This window comes from Rhamphochromis sp. 'chilingali', assembly GCF_963969265.1.
Source record: "Rhamphochromis sp. 'chilingali' genome assembly, chromosome: 1".
NCBI lineage: Eukaryota > Metazoa > Chordata > Actinopteri > Cichliformes > Cichlidae > Rhamphochromis > Rhamphochromis sp. 'chilingali'.
The window spans coordinates 33,998,435-34,020,661 of NC_137929.1; the positions used below are offsets into that span (position 1 = coordinate 33,998,435).

Consider the following 22,227-nt stretch of genomic DNA (forward strand, 5'->3'; position numbering starts at 1 on the left):
TAAAAATAAAGTCAAATTAAGCCTCAAGGGAGGGAAAACATTATATTTCCACCACTTCTTTTATAAATAAATGCAATTTTCTAGGCTGATCTTTTTTCGAGATGCATAAATATTTCCTTCCTTGTCCATCATTATCTGTAATATAGGCACCCCACAGCTAGCCCCCTTTCTTGCTTTGTGCCTTTGATGTCTTTAGATGATCTCCTCGCTCTGCATACTGTATCAGCACAGCTACACAGATCAGTCACAACATTAAAATCACTGGCAGGTGAGGGGATTAACTTTTTTTTAAGGTAAAGTTTAACTGGGAAACCTTCGGTTCTGGTATTCGGTTGCGCGCTACTTCCACAGGTACCACCCACTCCACTGAAGACTGCGGGGTTTTTGTATTGGATTGGATCCCCAACCCAAAGGCTCTGTTACTGGCCGCCCCGCAACACCACCACATGTCCTGTTTCCGCGCCTCGATAGGTCAGCGACATGAGGGAAATCTACATAATATTAAGGAGATCATTTTAATGCTGATTAATGCTAATTTGCTGGTTCCACTCTACCTGAGCAATCAAAGAGCTTTATACATGCCTCATTCACCCATTAAGTGCTTTCTATCTAACATTCACATATCAGACACACTCCGATGGATGCATCAGAGAGCAACTTGGGATTAGCCCAAGGATATTTGGCACGCAGACTGGAGCAGCCAGGGATTGACCACCGACTTTCAGATTAGTAGATGACCTGCTCTACCTGCTCAGTTACAGCAACTGATAATCCACGTGAAACTACGGTAAGACATACAGCTGGCTCTGCTGGAGAGACGTTTCTGGCCTTTTTTATCACTAATGAAATCCACCGCCTCTCATAAAAATCAACACTACCAGAAAGACTTTTCGAGGCCTTCGCTCTAAAAGGTTAGAAATCTTTCATTGTGGACAAACAAGGCAAAGTAAAAGACCTCAATAATGTGTGAACACAAGCAGCCACAGAGTTTTATGCTTTGTGAGCTCGCACTGAAGTGCTATTTATACATGTAATGGACTGGTTCGCATGGAAGAATTTTTATTTTTTTCTCTGCATCCTATCAGACCGCTGAACCTCTTGGCTCAGCGGTCTGATGGGACTCTGATCAGAGATTGGAACTGCTGCTTGTTTGAGTAGCTTTCTAATACTGAGGCCTTCTGTTTATTCATCATTGATCCCTCTGTCCATTACACCTTGATGGGAGGGCCAGCCGTTGTCAGTAACTGCCATTACAGGAAATCTATATCTAATACTTTTCTTGTTATGAATGCTCATTTAAAAATCTTCAATAACACAGGAGCACTAGCATGGCTAGTTATCATTATATTTTCGGGGATAGGTGATAAGTGATTTTATAGAAGTTGTATATATTACTTTTTCCACCAGCTTTAATTTTGTATTTTTTTTTTAAATAAAGCCTTCAGGGAAAATCCTGGCCTTGAAATAAAATGTCAGTGTAGTAATACGCATGTACTTACGCTGCTGGTAAATGTAAATTCCAGCTTCATTGCTTTACTCGTGTATGGAGAGAAAAACAAACAAAGCATCTCCCAATAGCTTCGAGGGGTGTAGGGTTTTCACTCCAGTGACACAGGGAACACTGGAAGAAAACAAAATCAGCAAGGGAGCAGGCGCTTTTAAATTGAAATATACATTATAGACGTATAGATAGACTTATAGAGTCACGGGGAGCCCGGGGAACCATTCTGGGGCTGTGATGAAACAATGACCCAGGAGCAGCCAAATTTAGAGACAAACTGGGTCTCCCAGGAAGCATCTCCATTCGGGCTGGAACAGGCGAGAGTGACCCTCATCTCTCTGCTCCTCACCTCCTACTAATTGAATCAGGCTGCCGCCCAGGATAACTCTGTGTGTGTGTGTGTGTGTGTGTGTGTGTGTGTGTGTGTGTGTGTGTGTGTGTGTGTGTGAGCAAGAGAGAGAGGCACAAGATAGAGAAGCTGTGGAGTTGTGGGTGTTTTTAAAGAGTCTGTAAAACCAGGCCGAAAAATCATTAAAATATATCTTTCTGTGCTGATGCTTCAGATAACCATCCAATATATTTTCACATGTGAAAAGATGTGTTGCGGCGTATCCACAGCTTCCCGAGTAGAAATCAAACTAACCAGGGCCACCAGTCCTTCCACCAAAAGGGCAAATGTGTAACTCCACTTGAAAAAAATATATATATCTATTAAAATCCCTCATGGGCCTTGTCGTGAAAATAAACGCATTATAAATTTGTCAGCTAACCCAACCCCTGAACTCCCTTCTGATACTGGGGCTTTTCTGATGCATGGACTTAATTAAGAAACCGTGAAATAAACATTAAAAATGTATGACTGGAAATTGCCGCAAGTTCCATTTCCCCTTTTCTCTACTCTTTTATAGTCTCGTCCATTGAATATACCAAAACAATGTTTAACAACTGTTCAGAGCATTAATTAAAGTTTTTTTGGTGTGAAAGAGCAATGCCAGGCGACGACACGAAGAAGGGGACGCTCAAGGGGAAAGGCTCTTGTTCCTGTCTCGCTCTCTTTTTCTAATGCTCACTCACCAGCTCCAACAAGCAGCACCCTCATCAGCTTGTGAAATTTAAACACGGCTTTGAGGAGCTTGTGCCTAATAATTAGTCAGTAGTCTGCTTTAAGACTGTTGAGGTAAACAGGGTTTAATTAGGAAGGGTAGAGCAATCTGGGACAGATGTTGTGCAGGAAGAATCACGCTGTGACTGTTTTCGGTCTGAGTTGCAGCGAAGGAGAGGGGGTGAAGAAAAATCTTGCTGTTGCAGATGGGGAGATTAACTAATTGTTTCGTACACATGGGTCTGGAGCTGAGTATGCTGCTGTACTGGTTGGGCTTCTGCTAGTCTCGGCATTGCATTTATGGTTTTCAGTAAAGTTGAGCATATCGATACAAATCATGCTAGTATCGATACAAATGCTGGTATTGGTATCGGATTGATACTAGACTTGATTCTGTCCTCTAAGTTCAGTATACTGAACCCGTTCATCAAGAAAGGAGACACATCGGTGCAGACAACACTCTTCTCATGCAGTCAGACTTCAACATTAATCCAGAGTACATGTAGACTACGTACACAGAGACAAATATATAATATATATTCAAATATATTCAGCCCACTGAACTGGAAATGAAAAAATATACCTCAAAGATGAACTATGAAAAATGTGTGAACCTTACTGTGTTGACGGTTAAATGTTTTAATTATCGCCTATAACACATTTAAAAAACAGAAGTTGCACCTTAGAGACAGGTCTTGAAAAATCTGAAAGATGTAATTATTGTGTAAAGTAAAGAAAAAATCTGTTTTCGTGCTCATTAAAATGTGTTCAGAATGAGCAAATTGATGATGATTAACTTGAGGAATTATGAACACTTCTCTCCTCTACTTAACCTGCCTTTATAAAGTATCAGTATTGCTATCGATATCGGGAATATTAGCCCAGTATTTACTTGGTATCGGCTCGATACTGAAATTTGCAGTATTGCACACAGGTAGTAATCATAACTTACATTTACAGCCCTGCTGCAAAGAAAAAAAGGGTGAGGGGCAGGTAGAATGTACGCTACCTAAAACCTACTGACGGGAGGGCCCCATCAAGGCCGCGAGTCACCGCTAAACCACATGAAGCTCTCCTCTTAACAGGCAGTGGCTGAATGAGGATCAACAGCAAACAATGTGGCAGTCACTGCACCATTTTGGGAAAGTAACAAAAGCAAACACACCTAAGGCGGGTTTTATGGATTCTAAGCCTTAAATAACCACGTCCGCTAAGCTGGAAGAACAGAGGGAGGGGGGGCAGGGGCGTGGGGGGGGGGGATTGTTGGGGGGGTGTGAGAACGAGAGAAAAGCAAAAACACATAGGAGAGACGGAGGAGGGCATGTTGGTAAGAGAATGGGAGCGTTAAAACAGAGATGATGAGAAACGGAGAGAGAGAGGGGAAAAGGGAGAAGAAGAAAAAGAGGTGAGCTTTGAGGGGCAGATGAGGATGACAGCAAGCTGTGGGAGGGAAGGAGGGAGAAGGAGTGAGAGAGGGAAAGAAAGATAGAAAATCACGCGTTCTTGACAGAAGCAACATGGCAGGATCACACAGCTATTTTTCATTCACACTCCTCTGCATTCGCACATGATTTCAAAAGGTACCCAAGCCCCAAGGAAGCCTTCCAGCAAACACTGTTTGCCAATTTTTCAAACCTGTCACTCCCTTTCGGTGTATCAGCTCGTGCTGTACAAAAGGGGCCTCCTCCTAGTGCTGTCGCAACTGTTGTTGTCATTGTGCCTGTGCACGGCAAACACGTGAGGCAGCGGCGGCGGCGTCCATTTCCTCACACAATCCATCCACCCTCGGATCAAACCTTATTGTGGGAGGGACACAGGGTGCGTGTGTTTTTTTTCAGGGGGGGTGCGGTGGGTTTTTCGCCGCCATTCCATTTGCGTTTTGACAGCACACAATATCCGTGCGGCGTATTTGAGTCAGAGCTGAAAAATCACACAAACGCCTGAAAGTATGAGCGGTATAAATAAGCCACGATGGCTGAGGCAATATATAAGAAACTGTACACATTGCCTAGTCAGTTCCATCAGCTGCAGTTTATGAAGTGGAGCTTGTTTCTTTTTTTTTTTCTTTTTTTTTTTTTTTACCTGGTTGTCTTCCTCGTCAACCTTTTTATACCTCCTGGATGTTAATAAAAACAGCTGAGCCTCTCACGCAGCCTTGCCTGGAGTGAGATACATGCTAAGCAGGCAAAGCAGATCAGGCCGCTGCTGCAGGTGGAACAGGTAAAATGCAGCTTGTGTTAGCGTTGCTCACGTCTGACAAACATGCACAGACACCTTCTTTTCCCCTCGTTTTATCACGCACTGAGGAACCCGGCGCTCACTGCCCACAGCGCTCATTATGAGCTTTGACACCAAGTCTGCAGAGGCGCAGAGGCCAGTAATCATACAGGAGCCAATGTGTGTTCCTAAAGGCAGCTATAGCTTTTCTAGAACGAGGAGGAGGGATATTATTATTGTAAGAGAATTCTTCAAGTTGCCTCTGCACACTAGCAATGTCTTATGGAGACTGAAATACAGCACCTCCTTACAGGATTAGATGCGTAAGATGAAATGGTAGTGGAACTGCAAGATTTGACAAAACAAAGGTGAGTGTTTATCATCACCAAGCGTAAAACATGGAGCGAACGTGTTCAAACACTGCAGGTAGTCTTTGGGAGCAATTTCGCAGCAACTTCCCAATCAGGCGCATTCATGTCGTCACACAGGCAAAGTCCCACTTCATTAGGCTGCATGCTTGCTGAGAGTCATTACGGTGAAGAGATACTCTCCAGCTAGATTCACACACACTCACACACAAATACAGACATGCACGCACAGTTGCACAAACACACAACTTCTGGAGTTCACTCCTGTTATTCTTGCTTCTGGTTTTAAGCTGTGGGCTGATGAGCTTCCTGTGTACCTCTTGTTATGATAGGGTGATTTACTGCCTTTCACTCTACGTACACAAACACAACCACATGGACACACACACACGCACACTTAGTCATTCGCTCTAGTCCTTAGGCATTCACTGTATGCATTCACCATTCCTTCTTTTTGATCCTTAACACCAGTTCCTTTAATCTCCCTGAATGAATTCATTGCTATTCAGCCATCATTCACTGGATTAATTGCTATTCCGTCGTCATTCTCCTCAGATATGGAATAAAATACAGACAACTTGTTTCATCTCTTGATTCATGACGAGATTGCGTGGAATGTTTAAAAAACACAAGATTTCAATACGTCCCATCAATAATAGGCTCGACCTTGCGAAGCATTTCTTGTCTCAAAAGGGCTGGAACTGCTGTTGTTTAGCCACATCAAGCATATTTTTTCTCTCTTCTTGTAACTTGTAACAGTGCTTATAACTGAGCCACAAAATTAAGCTCAGGCAATCCCAGTAGGTCAGCTGATCCCAGGGCCAGTCCATATTGGCTGGTGCCTCAGCTATTACCCTTTTAAACATAAAATTATCCAGTCTCACATAAGGCAAACTATTTAAGTTGTTTAAACTTCCCCACAATTGCTGCACAACTGCAAGCTGCCTTGTAACCCTCCTACAAGACCCGAATAAACTCTGGAGACTGTTATTCCTGTTATACGTCTTCAAAGTCCACTTGAGGTCTTCGCCTGAGGTGCATGTGCAGTCGGTTCAGTGTAATGTAAAGCAACCGTGGACGACTAAGATAGGTATAGTGATGTGTGCACAGACCCTGATGAAATTTACATCAATCGGACCAAAGCGTACCCTAGCGGATAAGTGTAATCTAGGCTTAATGCTGCGTCTGAATGAATCAATGGCACATCTGTTGTCACTGATACCTGCTCTGTTTTTACCGCTGCTCTACCTGGTTCTGTCTTTCCACGTACGCTCATGGAAATGTGAGATGGGTCTTTCCAAGTATGCAAGTTTGCATGTGCGGAGTTCATGAACAGAGCCATACCACCCAGTATAATTTACTGCAGATGGAATTCACGATCATCTTTTGGCTATAGTGGTCCCTCCTAGTATTTCAAATCTCTCTGTAGCAGTTTCATATTATGATTCACACATTTCGAGCAGAAATAGATGTAGGAAATGGTTAACCAGCAAGTAGAGCGCATTTGAGGCTTTGCCAAAATACTGGCCTTGAGTTAAAGAGCAAAGCATTGTGCAACCACTGATGTTCTCTCACTGTCTAATTTGATCTCATGAATCAAGAACTCAAAGTGGGAAGGGCAGTAAATCCCAAAGGTTCCCTAAGGAGATGTGACACAGAGAAGAGATGAGCCCACTGTAGTAAAGCAAACTGCTGCCAATTTAGTGTTCAGGGACCTTCATCTTTGAAATGCTCCCCGCTTGCCCAGATGGCTTTATCAAAACAGTTTAGCGGAACATGACGTTCCCACGCCTCATCCAACTTCGGGCCAAAGCTGTTAAAATACCGTGACTTTTTTTTAAGCAGGACGTTGCCCCTGAGCTCAGCTTTTGGCACTGGTGGGTCTGAATTACCGGGTACAAGCGAGATGAGAGAGCAGTGAAAACCTTTTAAAAAACTCCAGGCATATGGCCACGGGAGAAGTTGCAGTGGGTGGGGGAAGAGTGCGGCGGAGGTATATTGCCATAGTAACAATGGATAGCCCACCAAGGATTCCTGCGCAAACACAGGCATAAGGTTTTAAACAGCGACTGAGGACCCTAGCCAGTGTGCCTTCGTGTTCAAACAAAATCACGCTGGCACGGATAATGCTGGCATTTTTAAACATAAATTACAAGGTCTCCAATTGTCATGTCATGTCCCCAATTCACAGAGAAGAAGAGGCTGCTTCTGCAAAGAAAAGCTTATTCAAAGAGACTTTAAAGTGTAGGCACACACACATGCTCACACCCCGACGTAAATCTTTCAAATGTGCAGAGGAAGGGAAGGGAGGCAGGAACGGTTATGCATGTTAAGCACATTTGCGTAGACATCAAACGATTGCCCGCAATTGGCTTCACGGGGGAGAGTAATCTGCGCTACTCAAACATTTGATGCAGCACCCGCAGAATTCTGATGGTGATTAAACAGAAAGTAACAATCTTCCCTCTAAGTCCAGCTGGGGATCTCCGCGACGCACTTGTAAATGTCACCCGTGTAGGCACTTTGCCGCTTGTCGATGTCACTTTGAGCTCCCCTCACGTCACCAGTTCATAAGAGCCCTTCACTGTGTGATAGGCTTCCTTTATACACTTACGCTCACAGCAGTTTGCCTCCTTCCACTGAAGACTGTTATTAATATATCATTACATGCAGATTAAAAGTGATGAATCTGACGTAAAGTGAAGCTTAATAAGCAAATGCTGGGTGAGGAATAAAGTTGAGGCACAAAAAAAACAAAAAACAGGAAAAACCCAGTCATGTTTAAGCTGCTTTGTTTACCATTATTCTAATAATCTCGCTGCCCCGGACATGTCAGTTTGATTGATTTCCTCGCCTTTCTCCCCAATCCCAGACCTCATCAACCTCGACCCGAATGGCAACAAATGTAACAACATTCCCTTATTTCCCCCCACCCTGACTCTGTGGACCGGCTCCCCCTCAAGGCACTTCTCACCACTGAATCCACTCTGTAATTTAAAATTAGCTTTTGTGTCCCAAGTGTTGCACTGGAACAACTCAAAGAGTAAATGAACCTTGTCAAAGGCCAGTCTTTCAGTCTTGATTACAACCCCCCGTTTGTCTCTCCTCCATAATCGAAGAAAACTGAGCAAAAGCCACAGCTCAGAACACGTTCTTATTATTCAAGCACCTGGGGTCGCCCACTCATCGGCGAACCTAAACAGCAGGCCAGTTGTTTGCCCAGTGCAAAGTTTGAGAGAGAGACTAATGTGTAGTCGCTATCAAGAACTTTGTTGCCGGTAAGAGCGGAGGAGAAATAACTGGGAGGACTCAATCTCCTGAGATTCTGTCAGAAAAATAGTAAAAGGTGAAACCAAAGCAAGATAATAAACAGGCTATAGGGCAAGGTGCCGCAAATCAATACATGAAACCATATTAAATGTCTGGAGCTCCTCAATCCACAGTAGAATTTGTCTGACTAAAGCCAGTCGTCTTTGCTTTATATTGCAGTTTCCAACAGCGCCGGTCGAGGAAGTATATACACACAACGCACAAGGGCTGGTGTCAGACTATATACAGTGCCGTTTATTCTTGAAGGATGATACAGAGCTGTGCAAAAACTTTAACTGCTTTTTAGTCAAGACATCTTTTTCTTTTCTTTTCTTTTTAATCAGCAAAATCTACCACAGAAGCGCTGTATCATCACGAAAGTTATGAACACATATTTGAATCGCAGACCCATTACTCCAATGGTAACTAAGGCGCAACAGATTGTATTTTGATTATTATTGATCTAGTGAAGCCTAGTCATTTCCCAAAAGCCCAAATTAACTTCTTCAGACTGATTTTTCTCATTTTTCTCAAACAAAGTTCTAAAACTAAAAGATATTATTAGAAAAATGCTTTTAGTTCATCTTTTTTTACATGCGCCAAATCACAAAAGTCGGTATGTGAGGTGCTTTATATTGTAAGGTAAAGACGCTACAATAATACAGAGAAAACCCCAACAGATGACCCCTATGAGCAAGCACTTGGCAACAGTGGGAAGGAAAAACTCCGTTTTAACAGGAACATGCAAGATTCTATTCAATACAGTTTCATTTATATAGCGTCAAATCACCACAGTCCCCTCAAAGTGCTTTATAATGTAAGTTAGAGACCCTACGCTGCCACGAGACTGAAACTGTGGTTGTCTGTTATGCTTGATTTTCTGTCCATAACAACTGAATAATTGCTTCAATTCTAAAAAAATAAATAAATAAATACTGATTATGAAATCATACACTACTGATGCCACAGAACAAAAACTGGATTGGTCTCAAATTGCTGTCAATGCTTCTACTTCATGATAACACGAGTACAAAGACGAGATTTTTTTTAAATGCACGTAGGAAGCACTTATTCACATAGCTCTATGCAGCACAGAGAAAGAAGCTATCAGAGGGAACTGTACACCAAGAAAGAGGCAAATTGAAAAATTTGCTTTTTCAAAAAAAAGAAAAGAAGACTAGCTGTACTTCATATTTCAGCTGATTTGGTAGCAGCTACCTCGCGAGGCCGGTCGTAACTCCAGCTGCCCCGTGACCTTCATTCTTCAGCAGGCAGGCAGATTCTTCCAGCCTCTGACAAGATTTATCGGGCCTGGCTAATAGCCTGCTCTCTGCCAGGTAAGGTCCCATCGATACAGGGGCTTCTGCTGCCCCTGCCAGTACTTTGCTAATGAATATTTCAGCTTTTTTTTTTTCTTTCCTCCAAGCATATCTGCAGGACTTAATATACGTGGAACTGCGAACGTTTAAGCTGAAAAGGGTAAATATATACGCGCTGGCGTTGCAATAATTAGCTCAGCCGGGGCGAAGAAGTTCCAAGTCCTTTGCACTTGTGATTGCTGAGAGCCACGAAAAAAGGCGCGCTATCAACACCCGGACTGCTGGAGCTTGTTGTGGATTTTTAAAAGGTGTAGATAAAGTATTGCCCCCGCCTTCATTCTCCATCTGCTTCTTTACGCATGTGTGTAGAGAGTATATGTAATAACCAGACACACATACAAATATAATGAACTGCATTCCTTGGGTAAACACAGCTTCGCAGGCACACAAACACACATACACAGGATATTGAAACCCTCTCAGGCATGTCGCTACGCGTGTGCCTGGCGTGCAGGATGATGGAGAGGCTGAACTGCGGAGGCCCCCGTTTGCTCTCTTCTCCAGTCCTCGCAGGATGCATAAACACACACACACACACACACACACACGTGCATACTGTACACCCACACACTTTATCACACCCTAACAAATGCACACATGCATCAACACAGTGAGCGAACCCACTGAGTACACATGCACAAACTTTCACACAGGTCCCCCCAGGCTTTGATGGATGGTCGGTGAGTGCTCTGCCTCCTGTTTCATACACATATAATCTCATTTGGGGGCCACATGGTGGGAGCCGCACCAAAACAGGGCTAATAGAAGCAGTCAAGCTGTCCTATTCCTCCCCTACCCAAGTCAAGTCATATCCATTATAGTCTGCTGCTTAGTAAATATGCATGACTGCAGCCTGTTAATAAAAAGGCAAATCCTTTGGAAAGAAAAGAAAAGGAAAAAAAAACAACAACAAAGCCTTTGGATGCATTATTTATCGCGGACAATTCTTACTTTGTCTTATGCAGTCAGGAGGTCTCTGTCCATCTTAATATTTCAACAGATTTTCAACACGAAAAAAGGACTTTTAAAAATGTGGGAAGAAAGACAGAACAGGTGCAAAAACCAAAAAAACAACAAAAAACTGAATCCAGAATGAACGCTCTACTTATTAAATACGGTCCAATTACATCTTTGAACTTGTCAACTTTCCCCCTGTCGACACCATGAGATACATACACACGCACACACACACAGACACGCACACACATTGTCTTACTAAGTCCAGCATCCTTCCTCTGCCCAGCTGGGAGACCGCATGCCAGTTAAAGCCTCTTTTTCTCCACCTGTCAGCTTAATAAACAAGTTCACTTTTGCCCTGAGGAGCTTTACAGTTGCCTGCCGGTGGCAAAGGGTGGCACTTAGGGGTAAATTATGGATGGGCGTGTCTGGCTTTCACGGCTCTTATTCTCATTTTCATGAAGGCCACATGTGACAACATGGCTGATGCTGGATGGGGTTTTAAATCACCACCCCTCCCCGACAGGTGGTTGTGGGAGCAAAGGGAAGCGCCTGTTCATACACTAAAATGAACTGAATCAACACCAAGAGACCAAATGACCTGTGACCTTTCCCCCCCCACATTATTATGTACCTGCCAGACGCTGTTGCAATTTTGATGAGGTGCAATGTCACAGTAAGCTATTGTTCTGCCTATTAGTCTCACAAACAGCCCCTCTTACTTTTTGATCTGTGTTGTGAGCCAACCTGTCAACAGGGAACTTACTGGGGGGGTGTAGCAGCACAGCAGTAGAGCTAAGTGCTGTTCTCATTTAGCTGAGCTCCGGCCTGTGGAGTCGATACGAGGGGACAGTAACGGGGAAAGCAACGAGGCTAGCATAGCATATCATAAACTTTGGGAGCCTTGTAAAAGTCAATTTACTGTACAAACTCCTCAGAACAATTGCCGTGAAAAACAAGTGTGCAATATGGCGAGCGCGCGGTGATTGATAGTGCCACAGGAAAAGCAAATCTGCAAATATGAATCGGCTTTATCCTGGTAAGCCCTATCTAATGTGATCGCTGCCGAGTATGAAATGAAATTCCATTTTCGATGACATCAAATTGAAAGAAGCGGCGAGGAGAAGGTGGCATCCTCGACACTGCCACTTACAATCAGCAGCGTGGAGAGCAATCAAGGTGGCACGCGGCTTAAATTTCTCGTCTTTTTGTTTTTTTCTCGCCTCCCTCACTTCACTCCCCCCATGTTATCGTGACAAACGTTGCAGGTGAGTCGAAGCTTTTTTGCCCTCCGTGATGGCAAGCGCTGCGATTTTTTATGTGCTCGCTGCCATATGCAAAGAAAAGAGGGAGGTGAAGAAGAAGGGGGAAAGAAATGAAGAAATGCTTTCGTGCTATAAGTAAAGGAGGTGCGGGGAGGAAAAAAACACACTCAGTATTAAAATATTACGCAGAGTAATATAGCAGGCACTGTAGCAACCAGCCGTTGCAATCTCTCCCTGCCTTTTTCTCTCAGTCGCCACCATTTTCTGCCCATATATCAGGTAAGTCTAATCCTTAGATTAGTAATTGCCTTAGAGCGAGTGCATTCAAATCACCAAACCACATTATACCAGAAAATGCTGCCCGCTGCAGTTTCATGAGTATTACTGAGCTCTCTTACTCCCTCCATTTTCCTTTAGGAACATAAACAACAAAAGCCCGAGCAGCCGTAGATTGAATTAAGCCGTAATAGATCCAAAACAATTTTGATCAAATTAGACACAGTCAGCAGTAGAAAGGACGAGCACTAATAATAATAATGAGGCATTAAACAAACCAGCTCATTGCACATTATCTTATTTCTTACTAAAGACAAGATTTCAAGATTATTCATTTTTCCCACCATTTTTGGCATTCTGTTGGAAATTTCTGTGAAGCTGAAATGTTTTCATTACCAGTTTTGCTAATTTGATAATGGTGCCAGTTGGCCAGAAATGTTTAATCTGGGTCCTAATGATGTGCGTTTGGAAATCCCGTGTCTGCAGACACGGGATTTCCAGAAAAGAAAATCCAACCAAAAAGAAAATCCAACCAAAAGTTGGATTTTCTGATCCCATGGGATCAGAAAATCCAACTTAGTTTTGTGCCAGTTTTTCAAAGCAGCATTAGACCGAAGTGCACGGACACAAGATTACCAAATCTCGAATAGCAGCACTCTAAAGGCAATTACATATCACAGTGTGGGATGCTAGCTGAGCAAAGAACAGCAGGTAGAACAGCCAGCAGTGAGGGTCGACTCTAAGTGGTTTTAAATGAAAGGACGTAGAGCTGTGCAATAAAGCAATGTATTTAATGCTTCAGTTTCCTTTTTTTTTCTTTTTTATTAAGCAGAACAGTCATCTGACAGAACCAAAAATACACAATCCCCAAATGCATTATGGGTTGTTTTCATAATGTATGTCAAATTCTAAAATAATAATATCCCGCGGTTAAATCTGAACAATCAATTTTCATGATCTGGCTCAGTCGAAATCTGATCTGATTATATCAACCAGCCACATGCCCAGCTATCTGCTTACCTGATTTTGCAACTGTCTGGCTCACATTATAACAAAGCAAAATAAGTGACCTGAATCAACAATTAGATGGAGACTGGGGCATGACTAAACCTGTTAAAGTTCTGACAGACTCAGCAGAACCTTTTAGCAAGTAATTGTCTTACTGAGCTGAATGAGTCACTAGCTCCCACTTATGAGAGTTTGATGCCTGTATATGTGTATTTAGAATACAAAAAACACACGCAGTGGGCTGAAATCAGAGACATGATTACATGATCCTAAATGCAAGCATTAATATAGAGGCTAACTGATCCTTTGTCAGTTTAAATTGGTGCACTTGTGGGTTTTTACAGGTGTTTAGGCAGCTACATTTCCTAAGTTAAAACAAATGATGCCGTAGGCAAAAAGCTACATTTCCATATTGGTTTCCTGAACGTCTTAGAGTCTGAAGGGCAATCGCATCCTATGTTTTGGCTACAACCACCACCCAAGTGACCTCCATTTGCATGGCGATACTGTTTGTCTTATATAAGTGCAGAGGGGCGAGGGTTTGCCCTATGCAAATCAGATGCTTCGCGGCCATATTCAGCTCGTGCAGGAGAGGTGCAGGAGGAACAGCTGGCCGGAGTGCACGAGACGAGCACCGGGGAAGCCGGGTTAAGGGCAGCGTCCAGTTATGCTTGCCGCATCAGCCCCGAGGCAAGATAACCTGGTGTAAGTGGTTGGACGGCGGCTTTGACTGCCCTGAGGGGCTACGCTGCAAGAGCAGAGAATACAAGCTGCTGTGGCTCACTACTGATTAAAAGTGATCCACCTGGGCACGAGCGCCGCTTTGAAGTGTAATGATAAAACAAAAGCTGATGGCTTGTGCTAATTCAGTGACTAAGTGATTTCATTCCTCACAAGGTTGGATGGTATTATTTTTTTGCCGCTGCGCAGAACAGAAGCTACTGCCAAAAGTAATAAAGTTAAGTGTTCTGTTAAGTGAATGCGCTTCTCATCAGCCTTTGGATGGAATGGCTTGGCCGTGCGTATATAAGGAGCAGTTAGACCACGCATAATGTTGTGCGCATATAGCAAAAAAAAAAAAGAAGAAGAAGAAAATAAAGACAATTACAAATGACATAAGCTGCAATCAATGGAGTGACAGGAAGAGATGAAATGTCAGGTCTGCTGCTGCTCCTGTTCAAACTCAGCAGCAGCTGGGTGACACGCTGGCTTCTCCCTCACAGTTAGCTCAACTTAATGACTCTTTAAATGTCTGTCGGGCTAAAAAGAAAGGTTCGCCTCACTGATAAACTTCCTCAGTTGCCTGGTTACCTGCCCGAGCAGGTTGCCTGTGCGGTTACTGTAAGATTAGGAGAGCGAGAAGGGAGAAAGATGGAACCCGATACCTCCGACATTACAGTCAGTGGTCAGCACTTTTCTCCCTCTCTCGCTGTCCTTCTCTCTGTCTTTCCACCCAACCCCAAGTCCCTTGTGAAACAGTGGGGGCCATTCTCTATACCGCTAACAGGGCCGTCATTCTTGCGCCCGTCTCTATTTCTTCCCACAGATGGATAAAAAAAGCCAGAAAGAAAGGTTTTGTGTGTATGTGTGTGCGTAACAAAACACGTGCACGGTGACAAATGTTCCGAAAGAGAGTTACAAGAAACTAATTGTGGCCAAATGTGAAAAAAGGGTCAATCTGACATTTAAATTAGCTCAGGAACATGAGTTTAGGTCTAAAAATGTATGAAACGTGATAAAAAAAAAGCAGCATTCTTTGATCTTATCATTTTCTAACACTTTTTTTGTGCACAACTTGTTCCCATAAGCGAGGCGCACGAGTTTCCTAGAGTGTTTCATTATGTCCTTAGCCTCAGAAGCACTCGCCAGACAACAGAATATTTTTAGATGCAGTGATCTTAAAATCAAGAGCGTGACCGCTTCACTACTTAATCTCATACAGAGGTGGCTGTTTAATGCCATAATTGGAGCACATGAGCACACACCTTCTCTTCAGTTAGCTCTCTTGTGTAGCCATTTAATTATGTCCTTATGACCCAAACTGAATGCATCAACAGTAAGTATTCACTGAGCCCAGAGGGCATAAATGGAAATTTGAACACATGCTATAAGTTGTATATTCAATGATAAACCAGCTATATGACACAGTGATCTTAGATGTTATTGCCCAGTAGAGCACTAAGCACATTTTGTACCATTTTAATGCCATTTGGGTTCCAAAATTAAGCACCTGTGAATCAAAAAATAAAGAAATACATTTTAAAAATGCGCTGCAGATTGTTGTTGTTTTTCCTCCTCCAAGATGCTGGATGGTAAGAAATGCACAGTCCATAAAAGTTAGCGGTGCATTAATGTAGAGAGTAAATAAATAATTATATAAGTGGAGCATAGTGACACACAATACATGCCGCTGCCGCAGCAGCAAATAGAGTGCCCTTTTAATTATGCAGGAGACATCCGAAAACAACAGCACTCCTCACACTCTGGGAAGCAGCTCAGTGAATGCACTATATTAGAGGCTGTTAGAGACAGAGCAGGGAAAGAGAAGGAAGAGAAGTTAAAAGAGGGCTGAAATGATTTGAAGGGGAGAAATACAGAGGGGAAGGAGAGAAGGGCATAGAGAGATGACAGTAAAGATTAAAAAAGAAAGCTCTGTAGGGGAAAAAAGGAGTTGGGCTGTGCGGGCTAAGATGTGGATGAGGCTGGAATAAATAGAGGGAGAGGAAGAGCTACGGGGGGGGGGAGGCGGCACAGGTGGATGCAAGACATGCAAGGGAGTTCTACAAAGGTCCAAGGAAGAGTTAGAGGGGAAGGGGAAGAATATAAGCAAGAACAAAGATATCTAAAGGAGAAGGGGGAAACCAGGAAATAAAAAAGTGCAAGCAAGCGAGCAACACTACCGATTTCAAAAGGAGTAGTGCTGACACAAAGTAAAAGAAAGATCAATAATTCATTAGACTTCCATAGGAAAAAAAAAGGAAAAATACAATGGTGTTCTTTTTCACGAAAACGCAAATAAGCTGGCTTCATTAAGTATTATCTTTGATTCCTCGCTGTTGCTTCACCTAACAGTGCAAAAGCAGCCAGAGAAATATAATGACCGAGTCCATAAAAGCGCACACTTCCTCAACTTTAAAAATCTAATAGCGTCACCTACAAGTTCTGTCTGTGCTGTGAAAGAAAGAAGAGAATTAAAGGTGGGGGGAGAGGGGGGGGGGGGGAAGCAAGGCAAAAGAAAAAGGAAACATGAAAGGGGAAAGACGAGTGGAGGGCGGATACGTGTGGAAGAGAAAGAGCAGCAGGTACAAGACGGCATACATTTATAAACATGGATGAAAAGAAAAGACGGAGGATGTGAAGCTGAAGCACAACATGGGAGTTGATATAAAAGTGTCAGTTTTCACTGCGAGGTCAATGAATTGATGCAGACCTTGAAGCACACCGTGATGTTAATGTGACTCGGGGCCAGATGTTCTTAGTCAAGTAGATTCTCTCAAAGTGACTCAGAGCCCTAACAAAGCCACATTTGTGTTGCATCTACCTTTTCCCTTTTTCTTTTGCCTTTGTTCATTTTTTTTCCTCCCTTGCATGAGAAGAAAAGGTAGCCTTGTCTCAGACAGAGGGCAGGGCAGAGGGGAGTGCAGCCAGCCCCTGCCATGCATGCGCCCCTCTGGGATAAAATAACTGCAAACCAAATCCTTATGTGAGCTGTCTACAGTTTTCTAACACATATTGCCAAGGTTAAGAGTTGTGACACCCATGACGGAAAAGGCAGCTTAACACGCTGAGATAAAAGTCCAAAATAGTCGGACATTTGGTTAAGTTGTAACAGTATCCTTTCCTGAGCTAATCTAAACCCTTTCTCTTTCCTTTCAATATTACATGTGAATGGCACTCCAAACCAAAACAGATCAATACCGCTAACTTGACACACATTAGCACCATAAAGGCAACAAGACTACTGAGACTAGCCCTGTCAGAAAGCATTATGGGAGAGAGAACACTAAGAGGAAAAAGCAGAAGACATTTAAGAGTAGTGAAGGGAGACAAAAGAACACTGAAATGTGTCTTCTTACCTGTTTGTTGTACTTGTTGATAGTTTGACTGCTGTATTCAGAGCAGTGGTCAGATCCAAGGGAAATGTTATCTCCGGTGCCAACAAAGGTATTGGCAGGGGGCAGGTCCTGAACTGCCTGGTGCTTTTTTCCAGCTGTCGGCGACTGCGGGTGAAGCTGCACTGTGGGCAGTGGCGAGCTGGACTTGTAGTGCCGGGCCAGATCTGGGCTTCCCGGCCCTCCGTTGACTGAACGGTAGCGGCCCATGCCAGGGCTGTCGGACAGCTTCTCGTTGACGCCGTCATAGCGCTGCCCGTTGGGTTTCGAGGCCTCTACAGTGACAATGCTGCTGTAGAGCGGCTGTTTGGACTTTTGTTTCTTCTTATCTTTCTTGGGTTTCTTAGATTTGTCATGCTGCTGTGGTGTAAAGAAGTCTTCATGGTCTTTTTTGCCAGCTTCATAACCGTTCTTGTTCTTTGGGCGGCAATAACGGGCCATGACAACAACAAGAATGATGAGGATGACTGTCATGATGCCTGAAACTATTCCAATTACAATACTTAACCGCTGTTTGCTTAGGTCATAGTTGGGGTCGCCGGCGATGTTGGTGTTCAGAGATGTGCTCAGGCTCTTAGCCACCTGGGCCTCCACAGCTGAGGAGTTGGAAAGTGTCTCGTTAACATACACATGAACTAGTGTGGTGGTGCTCTGCGAAGGCTGCCCCTTGTCATTCACCTGAACCACCAGTCTGTGGAGGCCATGATGCTTCTGCTCCAGCTTTGCCATTAGCGAAATCACCCCTCTCTCTGCATCAATCTCAAAAAGTCTGAAGGGGTTACCCCCAATGATGCTGAAGTTCAGGACCGCATTGATGCCAGTATCTGCATCACTAGCTGTGACGGTTCTGACCACAGTTCTGATGTTAGTGGAGGGAGGAAGAAGGGTGTAGGAGCTGTTTATTGGGAAAGTGACAGATGGAGCATTGTCATTTTCATCCATGACAAAGAGTGAAACTGTGGCGGTGGCAGATTTGGGAGGCTCACCTCCATCCACAGCCTTGACGCGGAATGTGTAGGTACCTTTCTGTTCTCGGTCAAAGGACAAGGTGGAAAAAATAGTCCCGGTTTCATTCTCGATAGAGAAAATGTCCTCCTCTTCCTCAATAAAGAGGCCCATTTCTGCATTTTGGTCTTTATCTGCATCGATTACTGTAACCATGCCAACTGGGCTGTTAGGATCAAGGTTCTCTTTGACATAAAAGGTGAAAACATCCTGCATGAACTTTGGCTCATTGTCATTCTTGTCGGCCACAAGGACGACCACTGTTGCAGAACCCTGAAGGGTGTTTATGCCCTTATCTTTGGCTATCACTTTGAATTCGTAGCGCTCTGTTAGCTCTCTATCCAGAATGGTGTTTACTCGGATGTCTCCACTGTCTGCATCAATAGAGAAAATCCCATTTACTGATGAGTCTAGGGAATAGGCTATTTCAGCATTCCTCCCACTATCTGCATCTATGGCTTTCACTGTTGTCACCCTCTCACCTGGTGCATTGTTTTCCGGAAACGAAACCTCTACTACATTCTGGCTGAAGATAGGAGGGTTGTCATTAGTGTCGCCCACTTTGACGAGAAGAGAGTTATTACTCGCCAGACTGGGGCTCCCAGAGTCCACGGCCACTATGACCACATTGTATTCCTGTGTTGCCTCAAAGTCCAGTTGTGCAGACGTGTGGAGAAAATATTTCTTTTTATTCTGCTCGCCCTCCATCTCACTGGCCGGTTTGAGCTGAAAGGGCACATCTCCTACCACTGTGCAAGTCACTATGCCATTTTCCCCCTGGTCACGATCTGACACCTGAACTAAAGCAATGGGTGTGTCCACCACCACATCCTCAGCCACATTGGCTATCCCGTCTTTTAAGAAAATGCGTCCAATTTTCCGAATTTCTATAGCAGGCACGTTGTCGTTCTCATCCTTGATGTTCAGCACCACTGTGGCCTTGTCCATCTTGGGTGGCTGGCCTCGGTCACGGGCCATTACTGTAAACCTCAGTTGGCTCACTTCTTCACGGTCAATGCGGTGCAACACACTCAGCCACCCCGTGCTCTCATCCAACCTCAGCAGTCTCCTTACTGACTCTGTGGCTGCCCCAAACACATATTCTATTTGACCATTAACCCCCACATCTGCGTCAGCCGCTTTGAGCTGGAGTATGGGGGCGCCAGGGGAGCTGTTTTCAGGCAGGTCAGCCTCATACACACTTTTCTCAAACCGAGGGCTGTTGTCATTCACATCAGTTATCATTACTCTAAGAATGGCCTGAGAGGAGCGAGGGGGATCTCCTCCATCCCTAACGCGCAGTGTAAGCTCATAGGAGTCTCTCTGTTCCCTATCAAGGGCCCCCTTAATGATGAGTTGAGGCTGCTTCTCTCCATCAGTAGTGTCAGCAACTTGCAGTTCAAAGACACTGCTCCTGCTCGCTCCCTCCTCAAATCTCCTCTTTCCTGAAAACGAATCCCCAGAAGACCCCAATCGCCTTGAATTCTCCCCATTGTCCTGAATGAGCTCATATCTCTCTATTCCATTTCTGCCAAAATCTCTGTCTGTGGCTGTGGGCAGCAGATAAAGGGTTCCAATGGGTCTGTTTTCCTCCACAGAAAGTGTCAGGACAGGGGAAGGGAAAGACGGGGTGTTATCGTTTATATCTAATATGATGACTTTTCCCTCAAAGAGGTCGACCCAGCTCTGCGCTGGTCCTATCACCGACACTTCAAAATCAATAAAACATTCGTTTTCATCAAATATCATTTGGCACTGCTGCAGTTTTTCACGGTCTATCCGCCTCTCGTTGGTGGAGAGCTCACCTGTAATGTTGTCTATCTTGAAAAAATCGGACCCGGATTCGAGGGTGAACGTCACCTCACCGGACCCGGCGACAATGCCCAGGTCGGTGGCTACGTTCCCTACTCTGACATCTGCTGGTCCCTCCTCAGCTAAACGGTACCGGAGCACTTGCTTGGCAGCGGGCTGATGCACAAGCTGCAAGATGAGCATGCAATAGTACAAATAGTCCACTGCACCAGTAGTCCTCATTGTTCAGCCCAGAGAAGGAAGGGGGAATGGAGAGGAAAAAAATGTCCACTTTAATAATAAGTGAAAAAAAATCACTAATAGAAAGTCCGAATATGGGAAGGAAATATCGCTTTCATTCAGAGCGAAGCCTTCTGGTCTGGGATGCGTGAGACTTCATCCTCCCGGACTTTTCTCCTGCTGCAGTGAAAAAAAAATCGGCAAACGCACGGGCTTACCCAGCTCTCCTCTGCTTTCCCTCCTTCGAATGTCTCTCCTTCCTTTCTTTTAGTATTTTCTGTTTGTTTGTTTTAAAGTGATGTAGAGAACAAGCCGGATTCTCCGTGTGCCCCGGACAGTGGCCCCCTCCTCCCAAAATATCTGAATGTCATGCGTGTAAAAAAAAAAAAAAAAAAGCCGAAACGTTATAGTCCGAGCATCAAATAACCAGAAAGTAGATTCAGTCCAAGCCGCTCCGTTTTACTCACAGTTTGTAGACGCTCCTCTCTCTCGCTCCCGCTCTTTTAATTTTTGGGTGAGGCTCCAGTATTCCTCTGTATTCCTCTGTCCGGTGATATGTCCATATATGTCAGAAGATCATTTAAATGCCCGCTCAGTTCAGACAAGTCATCACCCGGCCGACTGTGTTAACAGCTCGTTAACTGTCTTGAGCTCGGCGATACGAACGTAAGGCAGAAATTACCTGTCCGGCTGTCTTCCTCCAAGTCACTTGCAACTAGCAGAATAGTACTCTCGCTCTATCTCTTTCGCTTCTTTTTTACCAGCTTGCTGCACGAATGTGTAACCTACTGGAAAAAAATCAGGGTAATATTAAAAATAGAAAAAATACATATACAAAATAAAACAAAACAAAGATGGAATGTACATCCGAAGCAGTTATTGGGAAGCGGTTGGTTTAATTTCTCACTTTGTCCAACATATCCCTCCTGTTCCCACACCTGCAGACGCGCCGCGTGTGTTGGCAGCCCCTATCTGCAGCACTGTGAGAGGGATTCACAAATGATATTGCAGTCTCTCTCTTTCCCCCCTCTCTCTCTCCCTCTCTCCACCCCCTCCTCCGTTCGCTTCTCCCCCCCCCTACTCCAGCAGCGCACGTAAACAGGGTCGGACTTAAAGTCTCGATCGCCAGGTCTAGAGGCCAGCAGGCAATATTAGGAAAAATAATAATAATAATAAAGGGGGAGACATATGAGGAACATGCACTCAGACGTTCGTTTTCATCGGTGTTTTCTCGAGACGTGGCTCGGCACTTTGCGAGGATCTCTCGGATGCTTCGTATTAATCCATTAACATCCTATGTTGTGGCTATGGCGAGAGATCAGATTCAAAACAAAACCAAACAAAACTGTGATTTGAAAATCTTGAACGTACCGCTCTTATACTATTTTCCACCCTGTGCTGCATGAGATTACCCGGAACGCAAATCCAGAGTGCAACTTTTACGCACTGCCAGACCGACACAAGTGATCGGTTTCAATGTTACCTACACATGTTACAACTTGCGTGGTAAAACAAAAAAATCAGACAGTGTAAGTTCTCGGGTTTTAACACGACAGCAGCAGCAGGACAGGAGAGACGGGACAGGGCTTCCTGTGTGCGCAGAGCTGTGGTTTCCCTGTGGTTACTTATACGAATGCGTGTGGTCTCCAGTGGCTGTGCTCTCCGACGCGGCAAGCTCCGTGTCTTTCGGCTGCGTG

General features: G+C 44.2%; 1 protein-coding gene across 1 annotated transcript in view; it reads right to left on the minus strand.

Moving 5' to 3' along the window:
• Positions 1-21,513, minus strand: part of pcdh7b (protocadherin 7b) — a 118,191-nt gene extending 96,678 nt beyond the window's left edge. Inside the window, 2 exon segments of the mRNA XM_080903318.1 lie at positions 17,459-20,890; positions 20,998-21,513. Of these exon segments, the coding sequence (XP_080759444.1) occupies positions 17,459-20,533 (3,075 nt within the window). The 5' untranslated portion in view covers positions 20,534-20,890; positions 20,998-21,513.
• Positions 21,514-22,227: the final 714 nt, after the last annotated feature.